This window comes from Protomyctophum bolini (assembly GCF_963924005.1).
Source record: "Protomyctophum bolini genome assembly, chromosome: 1".
NCBI classification, from domain to species: domain Eukaryota; kingdom Metazoa; phylum Chordata; class Actinopteri; order Myctophiformes; family Myctophidae; genus Protomyctophum; species Protomyctophum bolini.
The window spans coordinates 32,630,051-32,648,253 of NC_137862.1; the positions used below are offsets into that span (position 1 = coordinate 32,630,051).

An 18,203-nucleotide genomic window follows, 5' to 3' on the forward strand; every position below is an offset into this window, starting at 1 on the left:
TCCTGTACTTCTCATTATGTGGACATACCGGTAATACATTTTTCATGTGTGTGTGTAGCTTTATTTACAGTTGCTACAGCAGTCTGCAAACCAAGGCAACGCCCTGAACAACCTGCACCCTATGTCAGGTAGGAACACACACATACACATACACACAATGCTCTGACCTGCAACCTATGTCAGATACGGAGACACAGAATGTGTGGGAACCTTGACAGACTGTGTGTGTGTGTGTGTGTGTGTGTGGTGTGTGCGTGCGTGCGTGTGCGTGCAGGTCTGAGTGCCATGCAGAACTTGGCAGCGTTGGCGGCAGCAGCCAGCGCCACACAGACCACGTCCTCTGGCTCCAACCCCATGACCAACTCCAGCAGCCCGCTCAGCGTGCTCACCAGCTCAGGTAGAGAACTGTACGCTTTGTTTAGACCCATGTAACAGCATTCAGGTATGAGACACAGACACGACTGAGAACTGTGCGCTTTGTTTAGACCCATGTAACAGCATTCAGGTATGAGACACAGACACGACTGAGAACTGTACGCTTTGTTTAGACCCATGTAACAGCATTCAGGTATGAGACACAGACACGACTGAGAACTGTGCGCTTTGTTTAGACCCATGTAACAGCATTCAGGTATGAGACACAGACACGACTGAGAACTGTGCGCTTTGTTTAGACCCATGTAACAGCATCCGTGGCGTGAGCCAACATGAGTCACAACTAGGGTTTAATATTTTCCCGGATTTGGCTCATTTTAATTTCCAGGAATTTGCGGTCCTTTTCCCAGGCTCCCGCGGGAATTCCCGACAGAAAGAAAAGAAAAATGTTCAATAGAATAGTGATATTTTTTAGTTTAAAACGTTTTATTTGAACGAAATATGAACATATAGCTTACAATTAAATTATTAAATAAAAATATTAATAATGTTATAGGCCTAGGCTACTACGCTATTTAGAAAAAGTTACACTTAAGGAGTTTGCACTAATGTGACTGTCGAAGCACGGGGAAAAAAATAAACGACCTCACGTCTTGTTGAGAATGTGATTATCTCGCCTTGTACTTTATGAAAAGTCTGATTGGGTGTTAAAATAGCCTCTAGCACGCTAAAAAAGAAAAAGCTATTCATTCCAAGCTTCAAAACGAAAACGCTGGTATGCATAGGGATAACATGGAAGCACGAAGCAAGAAGCTGCTTCTAGCTTCCTTGGTGTGAACGTGGCATTACTCCTCAGTGTCTCTGTGTCTTCAAGGTCCAACAGTAACTCCAGTGTCCATGATTTCCAGGTTCCTCTCCTCCAGCAGTAACTCCTCAGTGTCTCTGTGTCTTCCAGATCCAAAGTAACTCCAGTGTCTCCGTGTTTTCCAGGTTCCTCTCCATCGTCCAGCAGTAACTCCAGTGTGAACCCCATGGCCTCTCTGGGAGCCTTGCAATCCCTGGCAGCTGGAGCAGGAGCTGGACTCAACATGAGTTCACTGGCTGGTAAATTATACAACTTATTGTTTTATTAAGTAATACATCCTATTGTTTTTATGAAATAATACAACCTATTTCATTAAAGAATACAACCTATTGTTTTTATTAACTTTCCCTCCCGGTCACGCATCTCCTGCCGTTAGGTGAGAACGGCTTTGCCGACGTTCGAATGGGGGACAATTTAAAACAAAGGCGGCTGCCAAGTAGGCTATCTTTTGTTGTTTTTCTGACAAGGCTCTAAACAAGAGCTCTAAACTGGCCACGGTGGACTGACGCTCATGGTAACTTGCGCCGTGGGTAGAACGGGTGGAAATGTTTGGTTACATTTTAAAAGACAAGAGGGGAGCTAAATGCAATAATATTAAAATAAAAAGAAGATTATAGAAAGATTTGCAGTGTGTGTGTGTGTGTGTGTGTGTGTGTGTGTGTGCACGCACGCACACACGTGTCATGGCATACAAACTGGCCAATAAAAATAAAGTTCTGTTCAGAATGTATTGTCTCCCAGCTTTCCACAAAATAATAGTAAATGCTCGATAGTGGGCTCGATAACGACCCGGCTCGATATGCCTGCTCGATAAGGTGATCGTTATCAATAAAAATTAACGAGCTCCATCCCTAACTACGACAGGATCACACCATTTTCATTAAAAGGAACAATGACGTCGGCGCGGTGGTTCTTCAAAGGTTAGTGAAATCTAGGCAGTCAACGGGGCATTGATGATTAATTAATTCCACTGTCAACAACACGTCATTAACACTGATCTAGTCCCCTCCATCCAGGCACGGCGCTGAACGGGGGCCTGGGTAGTGGAGGGCTCTCCAACAGGTCATTAACACTGATCTTGTCCCCTCCATCCAGGCATGGCAGCGCTGAACGGGTAGTGGAGGGCTCTCCAACAGGTCATTAACTCATCCATCGCTTTTAAGAAGTGCCAAAAAGTCCCTAAGCGCCAGTCTCTATACATTTTTTTATTTAATTTTAATTTTTTTGGTCCCATGTTATACCCGTCTGAAAAAAACGATAAAGTCGTCGTTGGCGCTGCTGGAGTTGCTGAAAAATCAGTCAATTCAGTCATTGGCAGACATTGAGTTAACACTGATCTTGTCCCCTCCATCCAGGCATGGCGCTGAACGGTAGCCTGGGTAGTGGAGGGCTCTCCAACAGGTCATTAACACTGATCTTGTCCCCTCCATCCAGGCATGGCAGCGCTGAACGGGTAGTGGAGGGCTCTCCAACAGGTCATTAACACTGATCTTGTCCCCTCCATCCAGGCATGGCGCTGAACGGGAGCCTGGGTAGTGGAGGGCTCTCCAACAGGTCATTAACACTGATCTTGTCCCCTCCATCCAGGCATGGCAGCGCTGAACGGGTAGTGGAGGGCTCTCTAACAGGTCATTAACACTGATCTTGTCCCCTCCATCCAGGCATGGCGCTGAACGGTAGCCTGGGTAGTGGAGTGCTCTCCAACAGGTCATTAACACTGATCTTGTCCCCTCCATCCAGGCATGGCGCTGAACGGGAGCCTGGGTAGTGGAGGGCTCTCCAACAGGTCATTAACACTGATCTTGTCCCCTCCATCCAGGCATGGCGCTGAACGGGAGCCTGGGTAGTGGAGGGCTCTCCAACGGGTCGGGCAGCACCATGGAGGCTCTCAGCCAGGCGTACTCTGGCATCCAGCAGTATGCTGCAGCCGCCCTGCCCTCCCTCTACAACCAGAGTCTGCTGTCCCAGCAGAACGTCTCCGCTGCAGGCAGCCAGAAGGAAGGTAGGTGGCTTGAATTCATTTAACTCTAACCTCATGAAGCCTTGTATCCATGGAGATGTTTATAATGTGATGACCGGCAGAAAGATGCTAATACTGAGTCCGATGACCCAGTCGTTAGATTATTGGCTCAGCCAGCTCAGTAAATGTGATTGTTTTGGGGGGTCACCCCCTGAAAAGTAGGGGTTCAGGGGAAGTGTGTGTGTGTGTGTGTGTGTGTGTGTCTATTTGTTCACAAGGTTTGTTCTTCTCCTCACTTTAATGTTTGTCTGTATTTTTTACTAATGACTTTTTAGTTTTTACTTGAAATAATTAATTTTATTAGTTCCTTTTCCTGAGAACATTATAAGGAAATGTTTATACACAAATAAAAGTAAGTATACAGACGTACAGAAAGCGGACTAATCGGTTGCATACTACACGGTAAAATAAGAGTTTTTGTATGGGTCGGAAGTAATGTAGTCTACATAATATATATCTAAAAGGTAAAATAAGGGACCAACCTTAAAAAAAACAACCTTAAAACATAATTTAAAAGGTAAAATATGGGCTTCTGTATGGGTCGGATGAAATGTAGTCTACAGATCGTTATTATTGTTGTTGTTGTTGTTATTATTGTTGTTATTGTTGTCACCTTCTGCTAAGGATTTTGTCTTGTTTTAATCTGCTGCCACAGCCAGAGACAGTAGCCGCAGCGCCGGTAAGAGCCCCGCCCACACCACACCCCCTCACCACCTCCCCTCCCCCCATATATTCTACCATGCTCCGTTTGTTTTTCCACTCACACTTTAGTCTATACACTTTAAAGCAAGCAGAAGTCTATACACTTTAAAACAAATAGAAGTCTATACACTTTAAAACAAGCAGAAGTCTATACACTTTAAAACAAGCAGAAGTCTATACACTTTAAAACAAGCAGAAGTCTATACACTTTAAAACAAGCAGAAGTCTATACAATTTAAAACAAGTTGAAGTCTATACACTTTAAAACAATCAAGTCTATACACTTTAAAACAAGCAGAAGTCTATACACTTTAAAACAAGCAGAGGTCTATACACTTTAAAACAAGCAGAAGTCTATACACTTTAAAACAAGCAGAAGTCCATACCAGACCTTTAAAACAAGCAGAAGTCCATACCAGACCTTTAAAACAAGCAGAAGTCCATACCAGAAGGCTTGTTCTCGTCTGTCTCTCATGTTTCTGTTTGTTTCCGTTTGTCTGCCAGACGTCTGATGTCAATGTTTTGTTTGTTTTGAGCCTTTTAGCTTTATTGTCATCAAGAACATATGGGCTCAAATATCTTGCCATGGGGTCTATTTATCAGAATTGCCCCTGTCGTTTCCCCAGCAGCCCTCATAGCATAGAGCGGAGCTCATAAGCATATCACTTTTACACTATTGGTTGCGGTCAAAAGTTATTTATTTTTCCCCCCATGAATGTGTTATTAGATGTCGTTAGGCACACATCCAGGTTTTGGTTGTGCCACACGAGCAACCAGAGTCTAGTAAATCATGTTTTGGGGTGAGTGTTCGGCACAACTGCCAATCAAAGTGACTACTGGCCAATCACAGCATGTCTGCTAGGGGAAAAACTCATAACAGCATAATATTTGTTTACCATCTGTTGAACAAAGGAACATACAATGCCTTTAATGTTTTAATAGGTAGACATGCATGCATGTAGAGTTTCAACTATGAATCATTTTCTTTGTGATTATTCTATTGATTGTTTCCATGAATCACTTCTTTTAAGAATCAATGTGAAAAACACTTTAAATTATCAACTGAATCAAGTGTGATTTACATATCTCATAGAGGTTATTCACACTTATTGATTCAGTTGTTCGGAACGGTATCGCACAAAAATGATCAAAATCACAGACTTACAAGCGCACAATACATCACATCATCGTGATTTTGTAGATTTTAGTTTTTTAGTTATCTTCATATAACTCACCAATGCTCATCATATTATATCTTATCTTCATATAATTGGAAATGCCTGCAGTTACTATGAGCCTGGATTCCCCATTCATGATGTCACTGGTAAACCAGTTTCTGAACTGTCCACAGCCCACTAATGAGACACAGAGTGAGTAGACAGAAAAGGTGTCGTCTTATAATGAGCATTAGTGAGAACCAATTATATGAAGATAAAGTTGAAAAGTTGAATGGTCTAAATTGACCATTTTATATATAAATGTTTTATTTACATTATAATGGATTAAGTATACTAACTTTAGGTTGTAGTGTAGTGGGTCAACAGTCCTAACTAGTTGTTTCTCATGGTGTATTGTGTCAACAGTCCTAACTAGTTGTTTCTCATGGTGTAGTGGGTCAACAGTCCTAACTAGTTGTTTCTCATGGTGTAGTGTGTCAACAGTCCTAACTAGTTGTTGCTCATGGTGTAGTGGGTCAACAGTCCTAACTAGTTGTTTCTCGTGGTGTAGTGGGTCAACAGTCCTAACTAGTTGTTTCTCGTGGTGTAGTGTGTCAACAGTCCTAACTAGTTGTTTCTCGTGGTGTAGTGTGTCAACAGTCCTAACTAGTTTATCATGGTGTAGTGGGTCAACAGTCCTAACTAGTTGTTTCTCGTGGTGTAGTGGGTCAACAGTCCTAACTAGTTGTTTCTCGTGGTGTAGTGTGTCAACAATCATAACTAGTTTCTCATGGTGTAGTGGGTCAACAGTCCTAACTAGTTGTTTCTCGTGGTGTAGTGTGTCAACAGTCCTAACTAGTTGTTTCTCGTGGTGTAGTGTGTCAACAGTCCTAACTAGTTTATCATGGTGTAGTGGGTCAACAGTCCTAACTAGTTGTTTCTCGTGGTGTAGTGGGTCAACAGTCCTAACTAGTTGTTTCTCGTGGTGTAGTGTGTCAACAATCATAACTAGTTTCTCATGGTGTAGTGGGTCAACAGTCCTAACTAGTTGTTTCTCATGGTGTAGTGGGTCAACAGTCCTAACTAGTTGTTTCTCGTGGTGTAGTGTGTCAACAATCATAACTAGTTTCTCATGGTGTAGTGTGTCAACAGTCCTAACTAGTTGTTTCTCGTGGTGTAGTGTGTCAACAGTCCTAACTAGTTGTTTCTCATGGTGTAGTGTGTCAACAGTCCTAACTAGTTGTTTCTCATGGTGTAGTGTGTCAACAGTCCTAACTAGTTGTTTCTCATGGTGTAGTGGGTCAACAGTCCTAACTAGTTGTTTCTCATGGTGTAGTGGGTCAACAGTCCTAACTAGTTGTTTCTCATGGTGTAGTGGGTCAACAGTCCTAACTAGTTGTTTCTCATGGTGTAGTGGGTCAACAGTCATAACGTAAGGTGTTTCTCATGTAGGTCCGGAGGGAGCCAACCTCTTCATCTACCACCTCCCCCAGGAGTTTGGAGACCAGGACCTGCTGCAGATGTTCATGCCGTTTGGGAACGTCATCTCTGCCAAAGTCTTCATTGACAAGCAGACCAACCTCAGCAAATGTTTCGGTATGTTCCTCCATTGGCTTATCGGGCTTGTTTTCATTTCCACATGATGCCAGCATTGTTAGTCACTTGCCTGTGTTCTTCTTGTCCATCACGTTCCACAACGCTCTCTCCATGTCACTGTGCTTGGAGGTAAATTATATCCACGTCGGTTCCAAAGTCAGAGGCTTTTACTGATCGTAGCAACTATATGAAGTACAGTACAATAGCCTACGCAGTAGAAGATGACGGCTTGGCTCGCCGTGCCCTTCATTGTAGCATTGCAATATGATTTGATGGACCTCGCCCCAGTGGTGTCATGCTCGTAGAACGCAGTACCACACCGTGGTACCAGTACTTTTTTGACGTGCACGCGCAGGGACAGAACGGAATGGTGCATGTGCGTGCTGTGTGGTGTTAATCTGCACACAAGAAGAATGCCTCCATCAAAGAACAGATTCATTCATCCAAACTACAAAGCAACATTTTTTGTTTCACTAGTGTGCAGTAAAGATTTTTGTCTGACTATTTTAAGTCCACTTTTGTGTTTTTACTCTCATGCACTATTTAAGATAGTGTATGAGATACATAGAACAGCTATGTCCGCGATGCGTGGTACACCACTTCCTGGCCCTCACTTTGAGAAGGTCCAGTCGTATCTAAGATATGTATGTATATCAGTAGTTAGTTACATCATGTCCATTATAGCAGATCTTCCAACTCACAATGGTAGACCCGTTGCGAGCTTTTGATCAGCATTTTTTACTTTGAGGGTTTTTTTAAGTGAAAAGTTTATGCCGCACCTGGACATGCAGTTCAGTACTTCTCCCTGTGTGTGTGTGTGTGTGTGTGTGTGTGTGTGTGTGTGTGTGTGTGTGTGTGTGTGTGTGTGTGTGCGTGCGCACCTCTGGTCCCTAGGCTTCGTCAGCTATGACAACCCTGTGTCGTCCCAGGCTGCCATTCAGTCCATGAACGGATTCCAGATCGGCATGAAGAGACTCAAGGTTCAGCTCAAACGATCCAAGAATGACAGCAAGCCTTACTGAGAGAGAGACTGCTGAGGGTGAGTTCTGCTGCTGTATGAGAAGATTCAAGACCACCCTCACATTCCCCCAAAACACCACACCCACCTTCTCCGGAGGGTTGGGATCCGGAACAGACCTGTAAGGGTCCATTTTGTTACACTCTCAGAGTTACAGATCTGTAAGGGTCCATTTGGTTCCATTTGTACACTCAGTTACAGACCTGTAAAGGTCCATTTGGTTAGATTTGTTACACTCAGACTTGGAGACCTGTAAGGGTCCATTTGGTTACATGTGTTACACTCTCAGAGTTACAGACCTGTAAGGGTCCATTTAGGAACCCCCTCAAGTAAGCCAGAGGGTCCCTGGACCTCACTTTGTATGATTGCATTTGTCAAAAATAAAACTATCAAAAACATAGAATGAAGGCCAAAATTATATTGATTTATTTAAATATAAGAATGGTTAAAGGGAATTGTTAAGGAACCGGAATGGTTACAATTCTAAAGGATCCCAACTCTACCCGCCCCAAAAGATACTCCTGGTGAAATATTACTCCACTACAATAGTTTGCTCTTGAAATATATAACGTTTTCGAGACTACAAAGTGCATTCTGTTTTTAATATTGATGCATTGCTGTATTGAAATCCCCCCCCCCCCCCCCCCCAGAAAAGCTAACATTTTCCAGCTATTGTCAAAACATATCAATTATAGAGTGAAAATAGCAACAGTACAATATTTGTTAGAAATGTAGTGGAGTGATTGAGTCATGAGTATCAAGCGGTAACCCATACTACTAAAACAGTACTCCACTTCCTGTCCATCACTGTGGCTCCGCGTCCTCACCACTCTGTGCGTTTCAGGGGGAGGTTCTTCTCTGCCGGGGGAGGGGGCGTGGCTCCACTCCGCAGCAAAAAGAGACACAAACATTTATGTTGAGTCACCGTTTCACACACTGGATGCTATTAATATTATAATTATCCTTATTATTATTATCGTTCTGTTGTGGCAATTCTTTTGTTTTGTTTTGTTTTTGATTCTTTTTTTTTTACTTGAGATGAATAATGGTAATGTTTTATTTAAGTTGAGATGTCATCAGTTTGCTGTGTTCTATATATATCTAATCTATATATAAATATATCTTTTAGTTATGATGTGTTGCACATTAAACAGCCATTTGCCAAAATACACCTTCTGCTTTAAACTGTGCTCCAAGCCCCACCCCTGCATTGTTAAGACTCTTAATGAGGTTGTTAGCAGCCTTTAACGAGCCCTTAACAAGGTGGATGGACTGACCACAAAACACAAGAAAATGACAAAACAAGCTCCTTTTTGCTTGTTTTTTCTTTCTCAAGGGAATTATTATTATTATTGTTGTTATTATTAACTGAATTTACAAGAGGAAGATATAGGCTATAAGTGGACTAGTTGGGAAATATATGTATTATAATCGCCCCCAAAAGAATTCCCCGGCAACCAAAAATTGCATGCATCAACTATAGTTTAGAAAGGAGATGTTCCGGGGGCACGGTGGCACAGTTGGTAGTGCTGTCGCCTCACAGCTAGAAGGTCCTGGGTTCGATTCCTGCTCGGGACGCTGTGGGTGCTGGCGGCGTGTTTCCTCCTCCGCATCATCAGTGCCCATACCCGAAGGCGGGGTTGGCGAAAGGGCCTTTCTGTGTGGAGTTTGCATGTTCTCCCCGTGTCCCCTAGGGTAGGTACCCTCACAAAAAACATGCAGTAACCCTGGTCACTAAACTGCCTCCCCCTGGCCAGCAGGGGCGCCTGATGGAAGGGAAAGGAACTGGTTGGAATAACGTGTTCCTTCCACGCGCTACGTCCAACCAGGGAAACTCCCCCCTGTCAGGTGTAAAGCAACTTGGACACTCAGGCATGAAGGAAGCATGAGTTCAAGTCCGTTGCTCTCCCCTTGTCCCCCATATATGGGGACTAGGTTGGTGGAGGGTGTGTTGAGCCCAGGATCACATTAGATGATTGACACAGGGTTGAAAAATGGGTTACAAAATCGTGGGATAAAAAAATAAAGAAAGGAGATGTTCCGATGTCCGATAGTGGCAGAGTATCTCTCCAAAAGTGTGAGCTTCAGTTCCTGAGGGATCCTCATGGCTCTCTACCATATTGCAGAATTTCGTGAAAATACACAATAGCACAGAACTGCTAAAATGACGGAATTGTCACGATAACACAATTAAGGGATCTACACCCTTTGGGCTTGACCCATAATATGGGCTTTACCCCTAATAATAATAATGATGATATAAATAAATGAATGCACAGATATTGTAAAGAGATGGCAAAGAAAAGGAAGCAAAACGAGCTTGTTCCACTGGAGCGCTATTGTTGTTGTTGAAAGTTTACATCTGAATTATACTTCCTTAAACAAAACGGGAAAGCAATTGTGTCATTTTAGATTTTTGCATTGGCTATTCAGAAATAGGAGATATACAAGCTCATAGTGCATCATTTCGTGCCACGCTGCGAGCTTGTACATCTATTTTTGAACATTTTAGAAAAATCTTGAAAGTGAAACTACTGATTTAGAAGGCATTTGTAGAATCAGCCTCGGCTCTACCTCTTAATGGGTAAAGGAGCCTGACCAATAAAACGATATGACAATCATGTCTGAGAATGTCTCGCATCAAACTATTATTCTGGTGAGAATGATATTTACAACTTCACAACGCATGGCGTTGTGAGCTTGTATATCTGCTTTTTGCAGTGTGCGGCGACACATAAGGAAGTATAACGCAGTCTTTAGTAAAAAACAACAACACTAACACACACTTGACTACACGCACTGTATGTGTAACACACACACACTACACACTGTATGTACTGCTGGTGAAAGTGTTATGGAATTAGATCTCATGTTATTGGATTGTTATTGCTTAGTTATTTTTGTTTTGTTTTGGTTTGTACTGATGATTTGTAATTGAATCCAGGTGTTTTGTAATGTCGTCATTACGCCTCAGTGATGGCCCAGCTGGGCAGGGTGAAGCCCGGTCGCAGGCAGGGAGGTATATCGTTACGGATTCACCCGTATATCGGTATCATTACGGATTCACCTGTATATCGCTATCGTTACGGATTCACCCGTATATCGCTATCGTTACGGATTCACCCGTATATCGCTATCGTTACGGATTCACCCGTATATCGCTATCGTTACGGATTCACCCGTATATCGCTATCGTTACGGATTCACCCGTATATCGCTATCATTACGGATTCACCTGTATATCGCTATCGTTACGGATTCACCCGTATATCGCTATCATTACGGATTCACCTGTATATCGCTATCGTTACGGATTCATCTGTATATCGCTATCATTACGGATTCATCTGTATATCGCTATCGTTACGGATTCACCCGTATATCGCTATCATTACGGATTCATCTGTATATCGGTATCATCACAGATTCACCCGTATATCGCTATCGTTACGGATTCACCCGTATATGAGCCATTCTACCGAATTGGTTCAAATTCAGAGTTGGAAATTGTGTGAAATTTGTATGCTATTTTGGAAAATCTTTGACCATATTTATGGTCCAAGTACCAGATCTAAGGGACACATTTATTAAAGGCACAGTCAATTATCATATTGTATTTTAATAATTTGACACTACCGAAACATAGACTTTTACCTTCGAATAAAGATACTTATTTTAATCTATTTTCTATTTTTCAATTTCCCCCTGTACATACAATTTTTTTAAATGTGGTTCCACAATTAAATACATTTAAATTGATATTTTAACTTTTTTTTATGTTGAATTGTTGAGAGTAATCAAAATCTAACCTGTATATTGTATTTACGGATTCACCCATATATCGGCCATAGATCTGCATCATTACAGATGCACCTGTATATCGTATTAGACGATGTTCACCTCGTTGACTGTGATCTGTTGGTTTATCTGCAGAGCTGTAGATTCATAACACTCGGCACAATACGGGAATGAATAACAATGAAAACAATGAACGAGAATTGGCCAAATTATTAAGTCATTTTAAATATTGGTCTGTGTCCGTCTAGAATTTCCATATGGGTGCATTCGTAGGCGAGGTCCCTCCCAGCTGGTCCATGAGAGGGCGCTGTGGTACCTTTAGTTTCTGTTTAAGTATCATTTATCATTGAAGAAGAAGTTAAAGTTTGTTAACTGACTCCAAACATTGAACAGGATTCAATTGGCTTTAATTTAGGATGTTATTTTGTTTTTGTTTTTTTTATTTTTTCAGAAACTTCATCAAAATGTATTTTCTTTCCTTTTCTTCTTTTTTTTAATACTAATCAAAAGAAATGTCAAAAGAGTTGCAGGAGACAATTGTCCAGATGATGTATATTATAAAACTATTATTATTATTATGCATTTTCTATTTTTATAGAGGTTTTCTACTTCTCCTGTTTGTCGACGGGAAACTATTTATTGCCTAAATTATTTCTCTGAATTGTTTAAGAAAAGAAAAAGTTACTGACGAATCTTCAACAGTATTTTGTAGAACCTAATGTGAGACTCTTGACAGTTGAGTTCAGTTATTTTTATTTATTTTTTAGGGTGGGGAGTCTTGGCATGTATCGTGACATTAGCCCCTCTCCTCCCTTCATTGTTTCCATGGGAACAATGCATAGGACCCACCAGTGCTGCTAAACACTTTTCTGTGTGTTTGTTTGGAGAATTTCCACAAATTGCTAAAAGTGGACGAAAAATGGAGGAAAGGAGTCTATATTTAAATTAACTCATTGTGTGCCTATTACCCCCCCCCCCCCCCAATGTATGGATAAATAAATGTATGGATAGATTGTCAGGAAACATAAAACACCAAGCCAGGGTATAAGGTCTAGGAACTTTACGGAGGATCTCCTCTACGTCAATGCAGAACCCCCTCCAGGAACTCTAAGAGTCCCTGGACTGAAGCATCTTTGTGTCATGATGTAATTAAAAAAATCACCTTTGTGTACGTGATGTAAATATTACTACTGCCAATCAGAGCAGAGGTCTTAACCGCCCTGAGTTGTACTTCATCGTACAACATTGTTATAATGTGCCAAAGATAACTTGCTGGTCTATAAGCTCACACGAGTGTGTGCTTGTACGTCCGTTATGTTGGGCACACGATGCCTTTGTACGAGGGTCATGTACAGTACAGCCTTTTGCACCGGAAGATGTAGCAACACCCACACATAATGTAAACATACTGGCTCACATGCTCCACCAAGGAGAGGACAGTGCTAGCCAATGAAAACAACGGGGGTGTGGTTTGCAAAATGTTTTGGTGCAAATCAAAAGGAATCACAACATTGTACCGCTGGTGAAACTGAGGCTTCAGTGTTAAAGGTTTACTAAGTAATATACAGATATCTGTGTGTCCTTTTGTTCCTGCTCCTGGTTAGTAGCACGTAACACTCTCTCTTTTGTGTTGCACACAGCGCCCCCTCAAGGACATAGCATTCACCTACAGCATGCTACTGTAGCTGCATTATATTATAGCACAAGACTACTGTGTGATGTGCGTTTTGTTTTGTTGCTTTATTTATTTATTCATTTATTTATTCATTTATCTATTTATTTATTTATTTATTTATTTTTAAAAAAAACTACAAAAAAGCACAAAATGAAAACCCAAAGAGTTCTGTCAATTGAGATTGTCACTCTGCTGTCAATCATAGCTCAATTTAAACCATGTTACTATGAAAGTGTTGAAGACACGCCCCCTCTGTGACTGTCCGGACAGAAATGTGAACCTAAAATGTGTTATTTTCCTCAACTAACATTATGACGAAAAATATTCGGCAACTACCTTTTTCACTGACAAAAACTACATAAAAACGAATAACGAAGCTATGATGACTAAAACTAAGACTAATTATTATGTCAATTCTGTCACCAAATACAAACTAGACAAAAATGTTAGGGAGGGACTAGTGGAGAAGAGATCCAATTGAAGTCATTTCAACTTTTCAGATGACTGAAACATGACTAAAACTAAATGACATTTTATTCAAAAGTCAATGACTAAAATATATCAAATTTTGCTGCCAAAATAAACACTGCATTATTTGGACAGAAATTATTGTTCAACCGAACATGGCAAAGCTTTTCGTAGATGACTATTTAATCTCCTTACCGACGTTAATACTCATTTAAATATCCAACTATCTTGTGTTTTGATGTTGAGTGTTTGCCCAGTTCAACTAAACTCAGACCAGCCCAGTTCAACTAAACCCAGACCAGCCCAGTTCAACTAAACTCAGACCAGCCCAGTTCAACTAAACTCAGACCAGCCCAGTTCAACTAAACTCAGACCAGCCCAGTTCAACTAAACTCAGACCAGCCCAGTTCAACTAACCTCAGACCAGCCCAGTTCAACTAAACTCAGACCAGCCCAGTTCAACTAAACTCAGACCAGCCCAGTTCAACTAAACTCAGACCAGCCCAGTTCAACTAACCTCAGACCAGCCCAGTTCAACTAAACTCAGACCAGCCCAGTTCAACTAAACTCAGACCAGCCCAGTTCAACTGACCAGTCCAGCTCAACTAAACTCAGACCAGCCCAGTTCAACTAAACTCAGACCAGCCCAGTTCAACTAACCTCAGACCAGCCCAGTTCAACTAACCTCAGCCCAGCCCGGTTCAACTAAACTCAGACCAGCCCGGTTCAACTAACCTCAGCCCAGCCCAGTTCAACTAAATTCTTACACATAAGGAGGACTTTGTAATCACATCATGTCTCCTTATCGTTTGGACTGACTGGCTGGGTGTTTGTTTTTGTCCTAGTTACTCATATGATCAGAGAGTCACGGTACTTTTAGGATGCTGAGGTGTTGTGTTCTTCACATGTTTAATGTTGTCCTATGCTGTGTTTTCACATGTGTGTTTTTTCACATGTGTTTTCACTGTGTTGCGTAACTCCTTACCCCCCCATGTCACTTCAGTTCACTGGTAGCATGGCGCTTGTGCTCCTACCCCCCCCCCCTTCTGATTTGTGTGTGTGTGTGTGTGTGTGTGTGTGTGTGTGTGTGTGTGTGTGTGTGTGTGTGTGTGTGTGTGTGTGTGTGTGTGTGTGTGTGTGTGTGTGTGTGTGTGTGTGTGTGTGTGTGTGTGTGTGTGCGTGCGTGCGCGTGCGCGGATTCGTCTATTGATGGACTATTGTCTGCTTGGCGAACTGCCTACGACTCAGGCTTTCTGATACCCCCCCACTGTCCATAATTGTGATTTTCTCAAATAATGCGATTCAGATTAGACAATTTTGACAGCTGACACACCCCCCACCCCGACCCAACACACACACACACACACACACACACACAGGTCATCACTCATTGGACTTTCTCTTCTCTGCCCCCCTCCCTCCCTCCTTTATGTCGTTTTGTTGTTGCTGTTTGTATGTTTGTTTGTTTGTTGCGTTTTTTAACTTTAGGTTTTTTGTCTCCGTTTGTGTTTCTGTTTGTTTTTGTTTTTGTTTGTTTTTTCCTCTAGATCTCTCCTCCTCCTCCTCCTCCTGCCCTCCTATTGGTTTGTGTCCATCGTTGGCTCCTCTCCTGCCCTCCTATTGGTTTGTGTCCATGGTTAGCTCCTCCTCTAGCATGTTGATGTTGGCGTCCGTCCGTCCATCGTCCTCCATCGTCTCCGTCAGTTCCTTCTCTGTCTCCTCCTCTACGCTGCTGCTGCTTCTCTGGCGCCCCCTAGTGGAGCCCCCAGTGTCACAACAACCCCCTCTCTGTTGGTTTGTGTCTTGTGTTTTTTTTTTCTTTTTTTCTTGTGTTTGTGTGTGTTTACCCATTTACCCACAGTCCTCTTGTTGTGCTGCCAACGTTTAAAGGGGGGAGGGGGGGGGTGGGGGGCGCTAGAGAGACTGCCAAACAAAAACTTACTAAAATTACATTAGTATACGAGCAAATAAATATAAAAAACGAGCGAAGAGAATCTATTTTTCTAGAACTTGCTGACATAACCACTAGATTTTACTAAAATCTCTTTATTTACATCTTGTTTTATTTTTATCTTTCAACCTCGAACAACGTTGTCATCTTTATTTCTTTCATTTTTAACAAGCAGTCGTCCCAGCGCCCCGCCCCCAATATACTCTTCTTTTTTTGGTTTGTTGTGGGTTTGTTTCTGCAGCCAATCAGATTCTAGACTACTTTTGTGTGTGAGTGCAGTTGTACCCCCCTCCCCGTCTCTCTCTTTCTTGTAAATTATTTAAAAAAAAATATATATATTAAAAAAAAGTGTTCCTTTTATGATGATTAGGTTGGATGTGAGAGGACTTTGTAACTTCATTTAGCATGAGTAAAACACACCTGTAGGACTTTCTATTTGAGTGAGATTATTAAGAAGAAAACTGACACTTGAATCACCCTTTTTTTAATGAGTCTTTTCAGAGTGGGTCACCACAGGCACATGCATGTCATCATCAGTAAACGGATGGCGTCATTGATCACAATGGGTCTTGGATTGAACCAATCACACAACACAAGGGGCAGAGTTTATCTTTACCTTTTTTTGTCACAGTGTAATTATATTGTTTAGCGCGCACGTTTCCTTCATATCTGCACTGAAATTCACAGCGACGTGTGACGAGAGTTCATTTGTTTATAGAATTGGAAATAAGAGGATAAAATCGGTGCCAAATATTTATGCACTTTCTTTCTCCCCTTAAACACGACTCCCTCGCGTGCGTGCGTGCGTGTGTTCGTAGGGACTTAGAGGTGAGGTTTTTCAGTGTTTCTTTTGCATTATCCAACCTAGTGTTGTATGTTTGATGGTAAAGCTAGTTTTACACAACGTTATACACATTTAAATGAGTCACTTTGATGCGGGCTGTGTGGCTGTGTGTGTGTGTGTGTGTGTGTGTGTGTGTGTGTGTGTGTGTGTGTGTGTGTGTGTGTGTTAATCCTAAACACCCAGACTCCATTGACCCTCTATACCTTTGTCTTACCACAAATAGTGAATATAGCAGATCTTTAAGCTCACAAAGTGCCACTTTGTGAGCTTAAAGATATGCTACATTTTCTCTTTTTCAGAAAACAAATGGAATTTGAATTATTTTGTGTTTAGTTGGTATGTATAAGTTAGTCAACTAAAAAGTTCCATCACTTAAAGGACTAGTTTGTAACTTTGCCCTTCATTTACGTAGGAGAAAAAATAATAGTTTTACGCTACTGTAGTGTGTTTCTATAGGTAAACAACACCACACTACTGTAGTGTGTTTCTATAGGTAAACACCACCACCACAATGTAAACAGGGCAATGGGCATACTGCCTTTAAAAAAAACATGGTTACAATATCACACACGTTACCAAACTCGGCACCAGACGTGGAAGTGTCTGATTAAGAAAATGACAAAATCCATATCGTTCTCAGCAACAACAAACTACAGATCCCATTCTAATAAATTGAAGAATTAAAAAACAATACGAATAAATGTAAGTAAATAATCATGTTGTGTAATAAATAGGTAACACCCCGTCCCCCCATTCTAGTATTTCTGCTGCTAATCTAGAGAGCATCCTGTGAGATATTAATTTGTCTTTAATTTGGTACAAAGTTGGGTGATCAACTTGGACTCTGTTTAGATTGTGTACAGATTTTCTTTTTTTCTACTAGAACAAATAATGTTGAGGTTTGAAGACATATTTACACAAAGACCAAACTCCCCGTCGTCAACACGGATAATGTGTACTACATGTTACAACATGTCACGTACAACTCTTCTTTTTTTTAAATGACATTTCTGTGAAGTCGCCTTTTTGCTGCATTAAGTTAAATGCATTTTTTGTTTGTTTCTTTTTTGCTCTTGTTTTCGTTTTACATTAATTGTTGTGGTTTTGATGTGAGGCGTAGACATTTATTTAGATGGCCAAAATAATGTTTTTTTTTTTTTTTTTTGGTTGGTAGATATTCTGTCTTGAATGTTTGAGCTTTTTTGTTTTTAAGGCTTTCATTCTCTGCTGTCTCCAGTAGGGGGAGCTGTAGATGCCCTGGAAGCAGTTGGTTTGTTTGTGTGTTTGATTGGTTGGTTTGTTTTATGTACAAATAAAATAAAATGGTTGAGAAGATTCACATTAAATGTCTGTTTTTGATGTCTTAATTTGCATAGTATATATCCACCTGACGTTTATCTTAACATTCCCACAACAATATACAGAAAAACATGGCATATTTTGAACACATTTATGTTCATGAGCTGTATGCCATATTAATAATCATGATTAAAACAAGGTTTTAAATACTTCACTTTATGCAACAATGAATCAAGAGGTGTGATTTTATTGTTTACAAATCACAAAGTGCAGCGTTCAAAAGGAGAAAAATTACAGAAGCAGGGCAAAAAAAAGAATTCATCAACAAGACACTTTCTTGGGGAAAACATGATTAAAATATCACACCCGTGTGAAGTGAGGGGCGCTTTTATCATCGTACATCATTCCGGCCAATCAGATTTGCGTCTTCACCTT

The 18,203-nt window shown here is 41.3% G+C and overlaps 1 protein-coding gene across 12 annotated transcripts in view; it reads left to right on the plus strand.

Moving 5' to 3' along the window:
• The window catches only part of celf1 (cugbp, Elav-like family member 1), a 35,036-nt gene extending 17,232 nt beyond the window's left edge, over nt 1–17,804 (plus strand). For 8 of the 12 annotated variants that reach the window (XM_080766914.1, XM_080766908.1, XM_080766910.1 and 5 more), the window contains 8 exons: nt 59–128; nt 275–397; nt 1,366–1,479; nt 3,060–3,242; nt 3,916–3,939; nt 6,572–6,715; nt 7,610–7,754; nt 15,222–17,804. In XM_080766914.1, coding sequence (XP_080623040.1) covers nt 59–128; nt 275–397; nt 1,366–1,479; nt 3,060–3,242; nt 3,916–3,939; nt 6,572–6,715; nt 7,610–7,737 — 786 coding nt within the window. In that variant the 3' untranslated portion in view covers nt 7,738–7,754; nt 15,222–17,804. Of the gene's footprint in view, nt 1–58; nt 129–274; nt 398–1,365; nt 1,480–3,059; nt 3,243–3,915; nt 3,940–6,571; nt 6,716–7,609; nt 8,547–8,577 lie in introns of those variants that run through there. The other 4 variants (XM_080766909.1, XM_080766911.1, XM_080766916.1 and 1 more) reach the window with 4 other exon arrangements.
• Nucleotides 17,805–18,203: the final 399 nt, after the last annotated feature.